This window comes from Dunckerocampus dactyliophorus, chromosome 2, assembly GCF_027744805.1.
Source record: "Dunckerocampus dactyliophorus isolate RoL2022-P2 chromosome 2, RoL_Ddac_1.1, whole genome shotgun sequence".
Lineage (NCBI taxonomy): Eukaryota > Metazoa > Chordata > Actinopteri > Syngnathiformes > Syngnathidae > Dunckerocampus > Dunckerocampus dactyliophorus.
The window spans coordinates 11,084,369-11,101,345 of record NC_072820.1 but is presented as its reverse complement, the minus strand read 5'-3'; the positions used below and the strand labels follow the sequence as shown (position 1 = coordinate 11,101,345).

At 39.9% G+C, this 16,977-nt stretch overlaps 1 protein-coding gene across 2 annotated transcripts in view; it reads right to left on the bottom strand.

Annotated features, from left to right (window-relative positions):
* Positions 1–16,977, bottom strand: part of LOC129177194 (transcription factor E2-alpha-like) — a 28,030-nt gene that overhangs the window by 5,508 nt on the left and 5,545 nt on the right. For both annotated transcript variants that reach the window (XM_054768038.1, XM_054768039.1), the window contains exons 2-17: positions 14,403–14,500; positions 13,774–13,846; positions 10,093–10,166; positions 9,669–9,744; positions 9,000–9,040; positions 8,720–8,855; positions 8,345–8,394; positions 6,798–6,897; positions 6,231–6,367; positions 5,986–6,118; positions 5,838–5,896; positions 5,628–5,706; positions 3,666–3,742; positions 3,352–3,519; positions 3,175–3,286; positions 2,958–3,090 (exon numbers count right to left, since the gene is read on the bottom strand). In XM_054768038.1, the coding sequence (XP_054624013.1) occupies positions 2,958–3,090; positions 3,175–3,286; positions 3,352–3,519; positions 3,666–3,742; positions 5,628–5,706; positions 5,838–5,896; positions 5,986–6,118; positions 6,231–6,367; positions 6,798–6,897; positions 8,345–8,394; positions 8,720–8,855; positions 9,000–9,040; positions 9,669–9,744; positions 10,093–10,166; positions 13,774–13,846; positions 14,403–14,456 (1,502 nt within the window). In that variant the 5' untranslated portion in view covers positions 14,457–14,500. The remainder of the gene's footprint in view (positions 1–2,957; positions 3,091–3,174; positions 3,287–3,351; positions 3,520–3,665; positions 3,743–5,627; positions 5,707–5,837; positions 5,897–5,985; positions 6,119–6,230; positions 6,368–6,797; positions 6,898–8,344; positions 8,395–8,719; positions 8,856–8,999; positions 9,041–9,668; positions 9,745–10,092; positions 10,167–13,773; positions 13,847–14,402; positions 14,501–16,977) is intronic.

The window sequence follows — 16,977 nt, the reverse complement described above, 5'->3', positions numbered from 1 at the left end:
TGTAATGTCATCAGAGGTGGTCTCTGTAGCTCTTTGCTAACTACCACAGCTACGCCACAAGTTTAAAAAATGTTAACACAAAGCATGTTTTTATAGTTTTACAATTAGTTTTACATGCATAAAACAATTGTAAATGCATATAAATCAAGAAAAACTTACTTTAAACTTCATTGAAGACTTAGACAAAGTTTATATAAATATAACTATATAAATATAATATTATATTAAATATAAATATAATTTATAAATTAATTTTAAAAATGTTTGAAATAATTTTAATTAATACATTCTAAATTAATTTATGAATTAAATTACTTACTCATTTGTAAACACGTGTTTAGTGTTAATATTTTGGGCTTTCTGGAATGGGTGAATTGGATTTACATGATTTCTTACGGGAAGAATTTATCTGGTTAAGAGTAAGTTTCGGCTAACTAAGGCGCCACTGTACATATAAATGATAAACAAAAGACAAAAATTAATATTTAACATCACTTTTGCCTTGATTGAATATGTGATTGTTGAAAAAGACGGCGATGTGGCAGAGAGATCCACATGGACACCACCTTTGTGTTTTGCTATTAATTATTTCTTGAATTCAACAGTGTTTCTCACCTTCTTCATCCAAGTGTTGGACTTGCAACTTTTTTTTGGCTCTATTGCGGACTATTTTGCAGCCAGGATTAAAAAAAAAAGAAGCAAAGACCTGCAGCGTAACTGTGTTAGCAAAGAACTACAAAGTCAACCTCTGATGAAGGGCGATGGAGCTGACCTCCGATTCCTGCTTCCATTTTATTAGCAAGCTAATAGGCTGCTAACAATTTGTGATTAAAAAAAAAAAGAACACTGATGGACGCACGCAGTGTTTTAATAACAAGACATATTGTATGCCTGAAAATGTACAGTATGTGAACCAAGGCAAAATTTTGGCATACATTTTCGACTGAAAAATATGGGGTCATACGCTAACCAAGGTTGTACTGTACTTACAAAACCTGTTCTTTATATTAGAAATTGTCAGCTTTTTTACTGTGAGTGTTGTGCATTCTGTCTTCTAAACAAAGTTGTTGTCCACAAGTCATTGAACATGAATGAGAAAGAAATCATGAATAAAAGGCTTAAGATTTTAAAAGGGTCCCTGACAGGATTAATCAACTTTGCTTAAATATACACTAAGTCCCCAACTTACGAACATCCGACATGCGAACATTCGGAGATAGGAACGCAAGCTGACTGGTCTATATTTTCATGTATTTTGCCTTTTGGAACTCCATATTTATACTGCTACATGCTTGACCAGTAGAGGGCACTGTGACACTGCTAATGGGACCAACAGGTAGCGGGAGAAGAGGAAAAGGAAGGCTAAGTTGTAGTTGTATGATACAACCCGGACAGAGTGTGTGATTAAAGTTTATGAAGAGTTAATAAGCCTGCTTAATTCTACACCACCCACAGAACACTACCTCTTTTAGAAGAGTCTCACGACAACGACGATTTGTCCTTTTTTTCAATATCTCCTCCTCCTCCACCACTACCACCAACGACGTATGCTTGACCACTCCTCTTCAAAGGTAAATAACATTTATTACATTATGTATTATTATATCATTTTTATTATTGTTTTTTTCATTAATTATCCTCGTTTAATATTACTACTGCATCCAAACTCATATTTATATACATACGCATATATGTATATATGTATACACGTGCATGTAGTACCTGTATAATTGGTAATATTACATTTTTTTCGACTTAAGAACAAATCGACTTACAAACGGTCATCTGGAACCAATTGTGTTCGTTGGTTGGGGACTTAGTGTATTATATATTTATGTTCTACATTGTTTGATTCGTTGAAAGCAAAATTAAATTAGCAAAAATGAAATTTGTAGTTCATGGCGCCAGCCATGACCAACTAGTTCTCACAGCTTAGCCTTGTTTCCGGATATGACGTAATGAGGGTAATACCACTCAGCTAAAGCAGATTAAACAAACGCTTCTCGAAGGTAGATCATCAACTTGGTTCAGTATTTTTTTCATCAAAATAGTATTCATGCTAATATGTTGTGCTGCTGCTGGATGACACCAAGTTTCTTTTCTTTTCTTTCAACAACGGATGAAGCAAGTGCAAAGAACAAGAGACAGATGGACGCCCACCTCGAGTTCTGTCCTTTGCAGTGATCATTTCACTGACGACTGCTTTGAAGGAACACCTTTATAAGAAGCATTTGGCTTGAAAGTATGGTATAAACGCATTTTCAAAAAGAATGCTATTCCGCCAATACACAGGAAAAAACATCAAAACAAAGAACGACCAAAGTTGTGTCAAATTTGCCTAAGAAGAAATTCTGGTCAAGGCTGCAAAGCATTATACATGTACTTTTGTACATTAAAATGACAGGCTATAAAAAAAAACCTTTACACACATTAAGAAGCCGATTTAAAACAATAATTGTAGGATATGAAGGATAAGCAACCCCAGAGCAACTTACCATTCTGTGTTTTGAAGGCATGACATGTCTTAAGGCTTAAGTCCATGTTCAAGTTCTCTATTTCATCTCCAAATGTTTCTTCCTCTTCAAACTACTGAAACATCGCTCAAATCTTCACTATAAGCACTGTAAACATCCTCTGTCTCGTACACCGCTATGTTTGTGCAGCTAACCGGTGTTACCCTGATGACGTCACATCTGGAAATGAGACTGAGCTGCAACAACTACTTCGTCACGGGTGGTGCCATGAACTACAAATGTAATTTTTGATAATTTACCCTTTGCTTTTAACAAATCTCACAATGTAAAACACAATTACAGACAACATATAATATATTTAAGCAAAGTTTATAAATCATGTCAGGGACCCTTTAAATGTTTCTTGAAAATTATTGAAGATTACTTGCTATGAAATCTGTTGATCAATAAATGAGACTAAAAGTCATACTACAAAAAACACACCTTGCTCGAAGATGAGTCTTCAACTCTTTGTTCTCATCCTCCGACTTGTCAGTAACAGAGCAGTTTTCATCATCCTGCTTGTTCTCCCGTTTGATTTCAGCACCAGTGGGACGATTTAGGCTGCTAGCCACACCTGCAATTTAAAAAACATGTAGGACCCAAGGTATAAGTCACTCAGTCTTTCTGACAGCAAAGGAGAAAAGAGACAAAGACTCACTGGTGAAACCATCAGTCTGGGAGCCTGGCAGGGCAGATGTGGAGCCGTGGTGACCATGCAAAAGCCCTCCACTAGAGGGCAGGCCAGCAGAGTCTTCATGGTGACTTGAGAGCTATAAGACACAGCAATATTAACAGTGTTTCACAACAATGGTGAAACACTATTCATGAATCTCACCAGTCCAGGCAGGCGACTGGCAAGGCCAAGCGCTGCACTACTAAAAGCTGGAGGTAAGCCCAAACCAGATGCCAGCAGACTCTGCATCTCAGCTAGTCCTCCTTGCCCACCGGCATGGCGTTGAAGAACATTAATGGCTTCATCAAGGCGGTCCTCCAGTTTATTAGGCTTAAGATGGGGGAAGGCAAATAATGAGACGTGGGGATGCCACAAGTGTGATGACATTATCACCATACAGTATCCCTAAAATAATCGGCCTATATACCTGAAAAAACTGTAGCAGACACAGAACAAAACAACGTTGAAAGCCTCACCATTGCCTGAAGTCCCCCATGAAAGTTAGGTGAAGGTGTAGCTTGTCCAGATGACCTTGTCCACTGGGAAGCAGACCCTAAAGAGCAACACAAATTACGTTTATTTAAAAAAACTATTTGAATTAAGTACAACTACAGTCAAACGTGTCTATAGCGGCCACTAAAGGGAGACTGCAAAAGTGGCCGCTATAGACAGGTGGCCTCTATAGACAGGTTGGTGTCCAGTTTGAATGTTGAGCAGTAGAGGAAAAAAAGGGGGGGGGAATTTTTTTATGTTGACCAGTAGAGGGCACCGTGGGACTGCGGATAAAAGTTGTACAGCACTACTAGGCTTGTTATTATCCACAACCCACAGAACAAAGCTGTGCTAGTAATGTCTTACGCTTGTTTTTAATATTTTACTTTTTATACGGCAGAGTGTCATTACAGCTTTAGTTCATCAGGAAGTGACGGGAAGTGACGGTGGGCGTCCCGAGCAGGAGAGCTAGGCTCAGTGCTAGCTGTGAGTTTCGAGAGAGTTGGGAAGTGTGTTTATGTTGGCGTGGATGTAAAGTCCTGCAATGTTCTCCGCTGTTAATAAAGCCATTAAAGTGCATCGGCGACGTGAGTCTCTCCTTCCTCACAACAAGGGGCATTACAGTATTGACCAGTGCACATTGTCTCACACCAGGAAATAAATGGTGTAACTTGTTACAGGCATTGCCTGGACAGCTATGTAGTGGGGCTTGTTTAACCTTTGCCTTGTGGGCAAGCAGGAAGGAGAGACGAGATTGGAAGTGTGTGTGTTCTGAGCTGCTCTCTGGTGGCCGCGTTCAATAAATAAAGTTGGCAGAAGCAACAGGAGAAGTTTCCTTCTTTGCTGGAGTCAGGTCGCCCTTACTACGGTACGGAGCTGAATAACACTGACAAGTTAAGCGAATGGCAAAGAAGACAGCTTTTTCTGTGTCGAATACAGAAGATGAGGACCTTGATGGATTTGTGGATGAGGATTGATAAAAAATAACGTGAGTACATTCTAAAATACTTCAATTAAGTACAACCGAACTCAGTTTTGCTCCCGCTGCTTTTTAAAATACAATTTTTTAAACATATGCTAGCATGGTTTTAGCGTGCAGGCAGTATTGTATTGTATTGTAGCGTCGCTGGGAGCATGTCCTGTTCCCAGCCTACTTTGCGGTAATGTTTTGGTGCAAATGCTCTTAAAGTTACATGTTTGACCAGGAAATAGCAAGCTCAAAAGAAGACGGCTTTTTTTATGTGGAACAACTGACAGTTTGTGTGGATCTTGTGAATGATTGTGACTGAGCTAGGACTCAGTAATTAAAGTCTACACATGACGGCTTCATTGATTGAAAAACGAAACTTTTTCGTGCATGAAGCTTCTATTTGAGTCGGTAATTTGGCCGCTATATGCGGTCAGATATTGACCAAGGGAGACAAAATGGGTGGCCGCTGGCCGCGTTGGACAGGTGACTGCTATACACAGGGCCTATAACATGTAAATTTGCTGCGGGGGATTTTTTCTCTCTCCAGCGGCCGTTATAGGCAGGTGGCCGTTCTATAAAGGTGGCCGCTAAGACAAGTTTGACTGTATTAAAATTGCTGTTTGTTTGTTTTTTAAAAAAATCTCTTTCTCATCTCATGCCATTACCATGCCATGTCATTTGATGTGTGTGATGATGTCACTCCTTTTCCAATTGTAAAGACAAATAGGGAAGTGACCCCTCCCTCTTCTTATTTTTACTGTACTTTTCCTTCCTCTCGGAAGTTATATTTGGAAGCTGAGCATGGCTAAAAGATCATTTAAAAGGCTGAGTTCTATGTCACATTTAATTTGTAGAGAACGCTCCTGTGCTATTACTTGAAAAATACACCAAGTTACATGTTGTAAAACCATCATGATAAGGCTGCAATTCTGATGACGAATGCAGACAAAATGCCAGAGTGAAGCATCTGACTGACCTGATGCGGCTTGCGGAGAACCGGAGGGGGTGGATGGGGACGAAGAGTAGCCATTGCTGTTTGGATCTGAAGGATAGATCTGCACATAAACAATTCAGCTTTGAGTCTGATGAAATGTAATGATGTTACTTCATACTATTATGGTTATGAAGGAATTATAAAGTGAAAGGTAACAAACTGCATTACTTTGTACATATTTGCACAACTTACAGATGCCAGCGCTTTCCCAATCTCGTCACCAGAACTTCCAGGTACTGCTCCCCGATTGGCTGGACAGGAAAAGTGTTTTGATTAAAAGGTGTTGTGTCACTACTGATCAAGATCTGGGTTATGGGTTTACTCATAATATTGTCTGTACCAGCAATAGGAGGCGTGTGGCTGGGAACTCCATAGCTGTTGGAGCCAGAGTGGAAGCCGGCCGGGTGGGCCCCGTTCACTTCACTGCCATGTAGGGGGTAGTTTTGGGGTGAGAGGGGCAGCGGCTGACGTTTCTGGGTCGCAAAGAGACCAGATGATTTCAATGGATACACAGACAAGTGCCTCCAAAGCACAAAAGAGTCAAAAACATAAAACAACATATCCAAATAGATGGTGAAGGCTTACCAGTCTGTCTTGGGGGTTGATGGCAGTGAAGGGACCATGCTGGCTGAGATGGGGGGGGTTACCCAGCATGGAAGTATATGCAGGCTGGACCATCGACCCAGCAGAACCCCATGAATCGGAGGGTGGGTGGAGGCCTTCTGTCAGGGGGCATCCAATGACGGGGGGGGGGACCAGTCACAGGAGATGAAAAGACAATAAAAGACACAAATGAGACATGTCAGATTAGTGTGATGACTTCATCCAACTGTGATACGGCATGCACATGGCAAAGCGCCTTGAGTCACCACATTAAGGTTGTTATGGAAAGCTATGCTGTCGACACACTAACTATTTAGCTGAGCACACCTTTAGTTTTGTTTATTTCAAACATGCATTCAAGGCTACATTTGAGTACGTCTTGTATTTACAGTTCCACAATTCAACATGTCTGGAAAGGAGTAGGGAGAAGCAGAGCTTAATTAATTTTTTTACTTACAGTATCTTGGTCATACTCACTTTAACACACACACACACAAACAAACACACAAACAAGTGGATGTTGTCGCAACAAGTCTTGATTAAACTCACCTTGCATGTAGAAGGGTGGTGGGTAAATGCTTCCTGCTTTGGAAGCAGAGTAGCCCACATTGTCCCTGTTAAATTCATCGCTTGATGCAGAGGTACAAACCTACATGAGAAAACAAACAAACCAAAAAAATGTCAATACGAGGAAAATATCAACCAGTGTCCCCACTGATAATTATGAAAATCTTCTACCGATAGGAGGTGAGGAAATTCATGAATTTCTTCAAACATACATTCATGACCTCACTACATAATTACGACTGACATGGACAGTTTTCTCAACTGGGGGAAAAAAAAAAATACAGATGGAGGTGCCTCGGCCAGGGAGCCTTTGTCCCGACAGTCAACGCTTACTGGGGCACTTGGTTAGCAATGTAAATATAAACAAAACAGTGCAAAATAGTGCACGCTCACAGACAGTATCGCTCACTACATCGCAGAAGAAATGCAACCATTCAATACAGTTGTATGGCATATATGGCATACAGTTTAAAACATACATACAGGCAACTCCTGTGTCAAGCCAACGTGGCTCACACAAGTACACTATACTTGAGTACCATCTAGTGGTTCAAATGTGAATTGCACCACTCGACAATAATTAATCAAAAAATGTTGACAATAGTATCGATTATCGACGATAATTTGTAGCGCAATTATTGACCAGCAAAATTTGTTATCATGACATACTCGATAATACTGTGTCCAACAGAAACAGTCTGAGTATTTTTGGACACTCAACACACAATTTGGAGACCACAGAAATGGAGTTGAACAAGTTATACTGATTGAACCAGGCTTTCAAGTCACCAATAGCTTTCTTGATTAAAATTATTGTAGATGAAAATCACACTGTATCTGGGGGAAAAAAACTCAAATCCAACCGGACTTGCAGTTTTCTTCTGTAATTTGATTAAACAGAAAGAAAAAGGATAGGAAAAAGAAGTGTAGAGAAGAGGGAAGGAGAGATGCACTCCTAATTACTGAACCATCTGTCGAATCCTGGATGGCGGCCAACTCTACTGGCAGCTGGGATGGAGGGGTGGGGGAGGGAGAGAGAAAGGGGAGAGCTGTTGTTCATGGTGGTGAGTGGGAGGGGCTGTGGAGTTCGAGGCGATGGGGGGGTGGTGAGGAAGAAACAGAGAAGGGGAGGAAATCTGGTGATCAGAGACCGAGACTGGGAGGGGAAAGAATGAGGTAAGTAAGAAGCATCAAACCCCAGTACGAGTTTCCCTCAGTGAGCTACACGAATACGCCTGGCAGAGGGTAGGAAATGTGGCCACAAAATAGAAGAGCCCACAAGTACGACACACTATAAATACACTACAAATGAGCGACTGGCTCAATGAGTGCCCCCCCCCCTTCCTTCTTTAAATGACTGGTGCAGATACACAGCTGTGTAAGCTGAATATACGGCATTGCTGCAATTGGGCAGTTCTGCAAGCCACAGAGAGGCCAGAGATGCCAAATCGAACATGAAAAGGGACATGATCTGACAATGCGGGCTCCCACAAACTCTCTGAGATGCAGTTCTGGATGGTAACACTTACAGAGGAAGGCAGGCCAGGGGGCACCTTCCGGATCTTTTTTGGCTGTGAGTCTGATGGGAAGAAGAGAAACAAAGAGGCACATATAGGATCAAACAACACAAGCTTGCACATATGAACTATAGGAAACAGTCCCTATATAATTAAATATAGATGACTTTATTAATGTAGGCCCCTTATGTATGCAAATCATTCTATCACGTTACTAGTAATTACTACCTAATTTAAAAGGCATATCTGATGGGTTTATTCAATAGTGATACTTGAAAAACATGAAGAGAAGTGATGATACACATGCACTTTAATCCTATTTGAAGGAAATTCTCATGTTATTTAAATGTGGAGCACTATATTTGAAACAATTCTTTAAAATCTTACCAATGGGATCTTGTGCGGGTCGTCTGCGAGAATTGTTGCCCTCATAGGAGGAATAAAATTGGGATGCGGGCTTCAAACCAGAGGGTGAAAGGGCATCAGGACTGGGCATGGCTATCTCACTGGGCAGAAAGCCCGGCTGCAGACCGCGTAAATTGGGGGGGAAAAAATTAACACAACAATTCTAGATAGTTAAAAATTGCATATGAACTTCTAAAATAGAGGTTGAAGAAGGCAAGTTTGCTCCTAGAGCTTCAAGCTTTTGTCTGTCTAACTGATGTACCTGTGTTGCAAATGATGAGTATGGTCCTCTCTCAGCCTTCCCTGTTGATAGAACAGACAATGAAATTAGGCCATGATTGTGAAAATTAGGCATTAACGTCAATATTAAATCCCAATCTGGCCATTCCCCTGTCTCCATCTGAACGCCTCGCATCTGCTGAGTGATTGTGTATGACGTGCCGTATTTATGGCTGTGGACAGCAAAACAACAACAAATGGACCCATTATAAATGGTTCAGGGGCAATTGTGCCCATCTCCTCTCCCTCCCCTGACAGTTAAACAGGGGAGAGCTATAGGCCAATGTAATCCCAAGGGAGCGCCTTGTTTGTGCATGGGCGCCCTTTATAGCTCCAACACCCCATCCGACCCCTCATACACGCCCACCTTCACATTGAACACACAGAATAGAGCACACTGCTCGTCCACATCCTCTCTGATTATCCTGCTGCCTGCATCCATCACCACCTGAGCATGAATATGTTTTGCCCTGAAGTGCTGCATGCGTGTGAATGTCAAATAAACATGGCATTCATTTATAAAAAATGTGTGCTGCAATGGCAGAATCCCCATTTTATGTGGGGAAAAAACATTCCTAGATATATCGATTGTGTGTGAAGACAGCTGCAGTATACATTTTTCAGCCCTTACATTTAATTCAAGCTCACTTACCAGCAACCCCTGTGCCAAACACGGTGCCAGGTGGAATGCCATCTTGCGCACTGTAAATGCCCTCTTCGCCAAAACACTGGAAGGGAAGACAGCACAAACTTTAGGAATACGAATGAATGGTTGCAGATAGCTACAATGTATCTCACTGGAGATATATGGGTTTTTCTCATACATTCCAATACCCAAATGGATGAAAGCACAAAGTAGTACTACTATCACTGATTAGTCATTATGGCTATATTGCTGAATATAATAAGTAGTTAAAACAACTTCCCAACTGGTAACCTTATGGTTACATGACTCATAGGAGTTTGGTGTGTAATAAATCTACTACAATCTACTACAAATATCAATCACCAAAGATAACCTCATCTGTACTGTAAATTACAATACAAGATAAATACTAATAAAGGTTTGGTCGTACCCTGCCCTGACTGAAAGACGGGCTGTTCTGCTCTCCAGGCCCCCAGGAAGTGGACCCATTCCTCTCATCAACCCCTGGAATACAGAGATATTGGTGAGAAATCAACCATTATATGACAAACACAACAACAATGAAATCACTCTCTCTTTGCAGAAGTAAGTCCATATTTAGAGGACAGTGAGCTGCTTTAAAACAGATTACTGAAGCTCACATGTCAGAGCCCACACAAAACCACAGACAGCATGGTGTGTTGTCACATAGCGTGGATGAGAACTGTAGGAAGTTTGAATAATTAACACCCAATATGAGAGTCCCAGAATGATTGCCTACATTCTTCACTCTCCTACCCCACGCTTTTACGTTTTCAGAGCATAAGTCATTTATAGTCCATCTATTCTCCAGCCTTCATTCGAGCATACAAATAAGGTCTAAATCATATATAAGTGACACATGTTATCCCTGACCAGAACACACTGACACTCAGGAAGATGAATGGTTGCAACAACTGATTTTAAGGGTTGGTCCCTGCCTGTCCTATTTCCTTCAATCTCTCCTGAAACTGCAACACAGAATCTCTAGGGGGAAAGCTGAAGCTTAATTGCAGGCTGATTTGCATAATTGTGCATATTAATGAAGCTTATGCCTATGAATATTCATATTTTTTGTTTTGTTGTCTAATTAAAAAGCGGAGCGGGAAGATGATGGGGGGTGTGGAGGCGGGCTAGACTCATGACAGGATCAGCAGTATAACAGAATGATGGGTCCACAGTGCTGAGGGCTGCTAGATTGCCGTGACAACAGTGATCTATACACACAACACCAGCAGAATAAATGAAGGAGAAGATGTCTTTTCCCTTCTCTATGGCTGACTGTCAGTCAATGCGTCAGTCATCAACATTAAAGTAAGAACGTGCGGATCTGTTGTAAGTCAACAAGAGAAAGGCACTAATTCACTGTGGCTGAAAAAACAAGATGGCGCTTAGACATAGGAAATAGTGCCATAAAAGAAATCTACATAAAAGCATAATTCTGAAGTCTATATACAAGTTTTCAAGTATTAATGCATGCAGTATACAAACTAAATGTAATGTAAAGGTTGTCCATGTCACTTTGTTTTTTTTAATCTGTTGCCAACAGGATCACACACAAACTACTCAGGTGATATCCAGGTTGGCTGGAAAAGGGGTGCGTGCGCCAGAGGACAAAGATCATTTCATACTTGCCACAAATCATCCAAATGATTTTTTCCCCTATATTAATGGGATACTGAAGATTTAATCTTATCATAAAAGTAGCTCAGTAGAACCTCTAAATTCTATTCATGAGGAGACTGAGGTTAGCAAAAATACTACAGAAAACTGAGGATTGAGCATTATAATGCAGACCCCATGTATAAGGCACATTAAGGTAAACAAATGTTAGCACATTTGCAACCTCGTCAATAGAGAGCATTGGGTCCCTAAGTGTCAAGCTCCCCTCTGACCATGAAAGGGATAACCACTATAGAAAATGGATGGACGGATCATTTGGAGTAGTTGCTGATTTAGCTCGTGGAAACAGCAAATGAATAGAAACCTGTTTGTTTGCATTTATCGTTAACCTACTATATATTAATTTTGTGTATATGTATAAAATGTTCTTAAATCACTCATCCAGTGTCACATACTGTATAAAATGCCCATAGTTTGACATACTATATATGCCTAGAGATAAGGTTTCATTAGGATGCAGAGTGCAAAAACTATGAGAGAGCTGCACACAATCAAGAGGACTGCAAAGAAAATTGGACAAAATGATGAGTAACATCAGACAATTTTTGTATCTCAATGCACAGCTCCGCCCAGCATGCAACACCCCTTCAGGCATGGCTAGTCCATAATTACCAAAGAAGAGATACTGGAAACAGCCAGCCAGCCTGAGTCATTGGCTGGACGAGTACAACTCTGCCACATACATTGACCAGACTTGCAGACATGTTTTAGTCTTAACAAGAACATTGCCACCGGCACTTATAATTGAGTGTGTCTACACACCTTCTTCCTTCCTGCTGCACGGTGAGTCACACAGACACAAAAGCATGAAGTCATATCAAACCTCAAGAGAGTGACGGCTTTTAATGAAATAATGTTCAGTAACACATACTTGGTTGTTTTAACCTGTGAATCACCAGGGACATCTAAAAACAGCCTAGCATGCCGCAACCCCCAAAACATACAGTACCGTACTGCATCTCATATTTCGTTTCCACTGTGAAAAATTTGACATTATAATTGCTGTATGTGCTGTGAAGTAATAGCGCCTAAACTAAATCAGAATCATTCTCAGGTCCACACGTTTGAATTTTTGGGGGTGGGGTGTGGGTGTCTGTGGGGTGGGGTGAGGGGGTCATTCAATACTTCACACTTCTGCATTTCAGTCTCATAAACAGTTTAAAAATATTTCCACTGTTCTCAGTTTCCAAAAAATGAAAGTGTACTGTACATTACTTTAACTCAGTGGTTACAAGAAATAGTTTAAAGTCGGGATTCAAACTGAAGACGCAACCACACAAGCTAAACCTCCACACACCCTAAACCTCCACATATGGCAGACGTATGTAAGAAAAAGTAAAGGACACTGGCGTGATTAAGGGTACATTTCACTTTGTGTTTTGGAAGTTATGTACAATCACTGTTCACATGGTCATAAAAAAGCAAACATGCTGTAAATATACTGTCCAAGAAACACTATGCTATTGTGCATCAACTGTTTGTCATGCTGGGTTTTTTCACACTGTTTGAAAATTATTTCTTTTAACCTTTTCTAAGTAAAGCATCTCAGCTGATTAAAAAAGTAGTGCAGTAAATGTACACATCGCTGGAGAAGTATTAACAAATTCATTATGAAGTAACACAAACACAACCAAAGCGCTGTGGTGCACTGCTGTTATCTTGGATGTTAAATGCTTGCACATGACCTACACTAAACAACACTAGACAGACAACCACTTTCAGCATTTCAATGAAAACTGTTGTTGTTGTTTGTTTTTTTTTAAGTGACTCATTTGGAAACACAATTTTTAATGTTTGCATTTTTAGGCTCCAAAATGCCCTTGCTGTGTGAACAAATCACCAAAATGACAGTTTAACATCAATGGCCCTTAAAAGTAAGCTGTAAAACAGCAAAATGTGGTAATATGTTTTTCCCAGAGTCAGCAAACACGATTAATTGGGCTGTTCCCATCCACCCCCACTGCCTCTGTCTTTGGTGATTGAATGGCAACAGCTGACAAGGTGACGCAAGGGACACCTGCAAGGTTTGGATGAAGAAAGACAGAGGAAATGACATTTGATCTACATAATGTAAAATTATGTGTCATTCTCATTGGAGTTCTATTAAATAATATGCAATTTAGAAAGCCATTCACATGCCATGGAAAACAGGGAGAGTGGTGGGAGCACAGATATTTTACTATGTTGCAAGCCAATAAGAACCACCCTCCCAGCAAGGAAAGGGTTCCTTTCACTCGACAGTGATTCACTGTGGGCATTTGTGTTTCAAAATGTGAATCAAGCAAACAATTTCTTGTAGATGTTAAAGGACATTCCAGTCAGAAAAATAAACCCAGAGTAAAGGAATTATTGTCACTAAAGCTCAAGGGACGACAGAAACCAAAAAACACAAAGTTTGTTTTGGACTTACCTGAACCTCCAAACTGACTGCTGGCAAGTGTAGTTGGCCGATTCTTGCCACTTGAAACTGGAAGCTCAAACATCTGAAATGAGAGGAATTCAAATGTGTAAACCGCTCTAAATAAACATGAATCATCACCTGTTTTAATTAAAATAAAATGCACTCCAATGTCCAACTCCTATTCACACTAGTTAACTAAAACATATAAAACATATTTGGGATGAGGATGACTTGATCTATTAATTCTCTATTACTTCATTGATTTTTATTAATTTCTATCAAGCAGAATAATGCACACAACATTTGTGCAATAGATTGGCTGTAGCACCACTTCCAATAGTTGAAGTTATATTTTTCTTCTTTAGACCGCAAACTAGTTGAGACCGAATCACAAGTACCTCTTCTGGTTGCAGCCGAGAAGTGCACCTCATTTTGCATCAATTGCTTCAAGATACAATTATCTTTAATAAATTGATTTCACACAATTATTCTGGCCATTCCAAGTAGATTGATTACTCAATTTACTTTACTTCAAATCTTGTCCAATAGAGAAATCCCTGACGGTGCTGACAATTGGTCACTATCCAACTAGAATTTTATTCAGGGCTTCATACATGTACTGTATTAACAATTCTTACCGCGCTAAAATCCAGCAAGTCGCTGAGCTCTTTGTCTGTGCCCACTGCAGTCATTCTCTGCTGCTGTTCACTTTGGCCCTTTCAGTCTCAGCAAGCCACTACAGTCCAGAAAAACATGAGTAAAAGTCACTCAAATGTTTCCACAACATTTGGGGTACCTGTCTGTCATAAATATTCTCGCCAATGTTGGACATTCTTTATGTGTACCCAACAGACTTCAAGTTGGACTTTAATGATACATAATGTCTAACTAAGTCTTTAATATAAGATGGCATTGGCTAAATTGCAGATTAGCCATTCTAGTGCTCTTCTGCTCCATCTGGGATGAAAAAAGAAACATAAGAACATGTACCTGTATACAGTACATTTACATAAAAACACATATCGGTCAGTCTTCTGAAAAGGGTACCAGAGAGAGTGCCATCACTTCAAGGGGAATGATGCAAAGACTAGTGATTTCCAGCTATAACCAAATAAAAATATACAGTACTGCAAACACATTCAATAAAAAACAGTGTCAAATATTTTCTTTGTGTCAGGCGGATATAAAACACAATCTGATGTCAATTTCATCCTGTTTGCACATTGCCATTTTGTGACATGCAAGAGTGCGTCAAAAAGACGAATACATAATACAAAACAGTACAACTTATGTTTCCGCTGCTGTGATTTCCCAAGTATCATACGTCATTTGTGTACCAAACATATTTTTCTTCATCCAAAACATGTACTTTGACGAAAACGTGGACGCGTCGCAAATGCAACTAGCGTAGTCCGCACACAATGTAACTAAAATTGAAACGCAAAAGACTGTATGCAAATCAGCTCTCACCTCTGCCTTAACACAATGTGAACTTCAGTGTATTTGCGTGTTATTTCTCTGGTTTCTCAGCAAAATTCAGACAATAAAGAAAGTTACACTGATTCAAAATCAGAAATGTACAGTGTATGGTGTAATGTCTTGTAATGTCGAGGATACGTGTTACCTTCAGGATTTCTACTGATCTATTTTTTCTAATCAATGCACTTAAGGGAACTGTTTTTTTACATCATACTTCCGTGAAAGGCGAATTGTGTTACTGCAGTGCTAGCCAACAACAACAACTTTGAAGAACACAGTGTGGTGTCTCACACAGTTTGAAGCAGGGCCCATCCACTTGCTCAGTGTTACAAGCAAGATACAGTACGTCGCCATTTTGGAGCACGTTTGTGACAATTTAATGTAAGTTTAAAGCAATTACAGTGACTGATATAGATGATATAGCGATATATATTAAAGTCATACTTTATTTTTTCATATGCAAATTGGTTACAAAGTAACTTGAAATTTTGCTAGCTGTGTCACACTTTTGGTCAGGGCACAAACACATATGCAGTACATTTATAGAGGGCTGCTCTTGTTGCAACTGTCTTCATCCATGTGGGTTTAAGGGATATTTCCATAGTAAAGACGTCTCAATCAACAACAAAATTATGTTGTAATAAGAGGATGTATTACAATAAAGACAATGTCTGCGAGTGTGTCAAAAATAATTCTAATATATCCAAGCGGTCTACATGTCTCATTTTTCTTTTCATTGATCTTTATGGAGGCACAGCTCTTCCTTCCAATCATGGCACAGTTCAATATCTCATCAGAGATAATTATTATTCAAGGCGCACATTCTTGCCTCTCACCATCAGATTATTGATCCAGTAGGGAAATATCTAACCAGAATGTAGCTGCACCACATACATTGTAGCGTATGTCACAACAACCTGGGCAAAGACATAACTTCCTGTACGACCGTTCTTTGGCAAAGTAAATGCATTCTGTGTGTCATAAAATCAACAAATAGAGTTTTTTTGCATTTTTAAAATACGCTGCAGTCAATATCAGTTGGGGAAATAACCATGTCATCGTGTTCTCATCAAACTCAATTCTGAACTTGTAATGTAAAATGTGATATTTTAATCAATATTTGTGTCGGTGATAAGAGCTGATACTTTCACACTGGCAGGTATGAAGTGTGGCAAGGGTGTAATGAGCATTTGCACTTCAATGTATCAATCAACAAAATGAAAAAATGACTCCAAAACAAAATCTACAGGGCTTCTCGGGGTATTCAATTGATCGCAACTGGACTGTTTAGGTTGTTTTTGAAGTCCGTATAGTCCGAGCAACCTTCATCAGTTCATGCTTAAAGGCTCGGTGGGACACACACCAGTCAGACTAGATAGGACAGCTCTAGTCATGAGACTGTTCTATCTAGTTTGACTGGCGTGTGCCCCACAGAAATACAATGACCTGGATGAATGAGAGTATTCACAGGCATACAGGGTGCACTGCCTTATCCACAGTTGACAGATGATTGTTAAAAATGTATAATTAACAGCATACAACACAGCAAAGCGCGTTGTGTTTTAACAAATCAGGAAATAAATTCAAGTAATTACAGTACTGGCCAAGAAAACATTTGCCAGTAGTTTGTTTAAACACAATTATTTAACATGACAGCATCATAACAACTACAACTGCGGGGCATCAATTTCAGCATAAAACAATGTAGACTACAAAGGCACATTTGAGCCACCC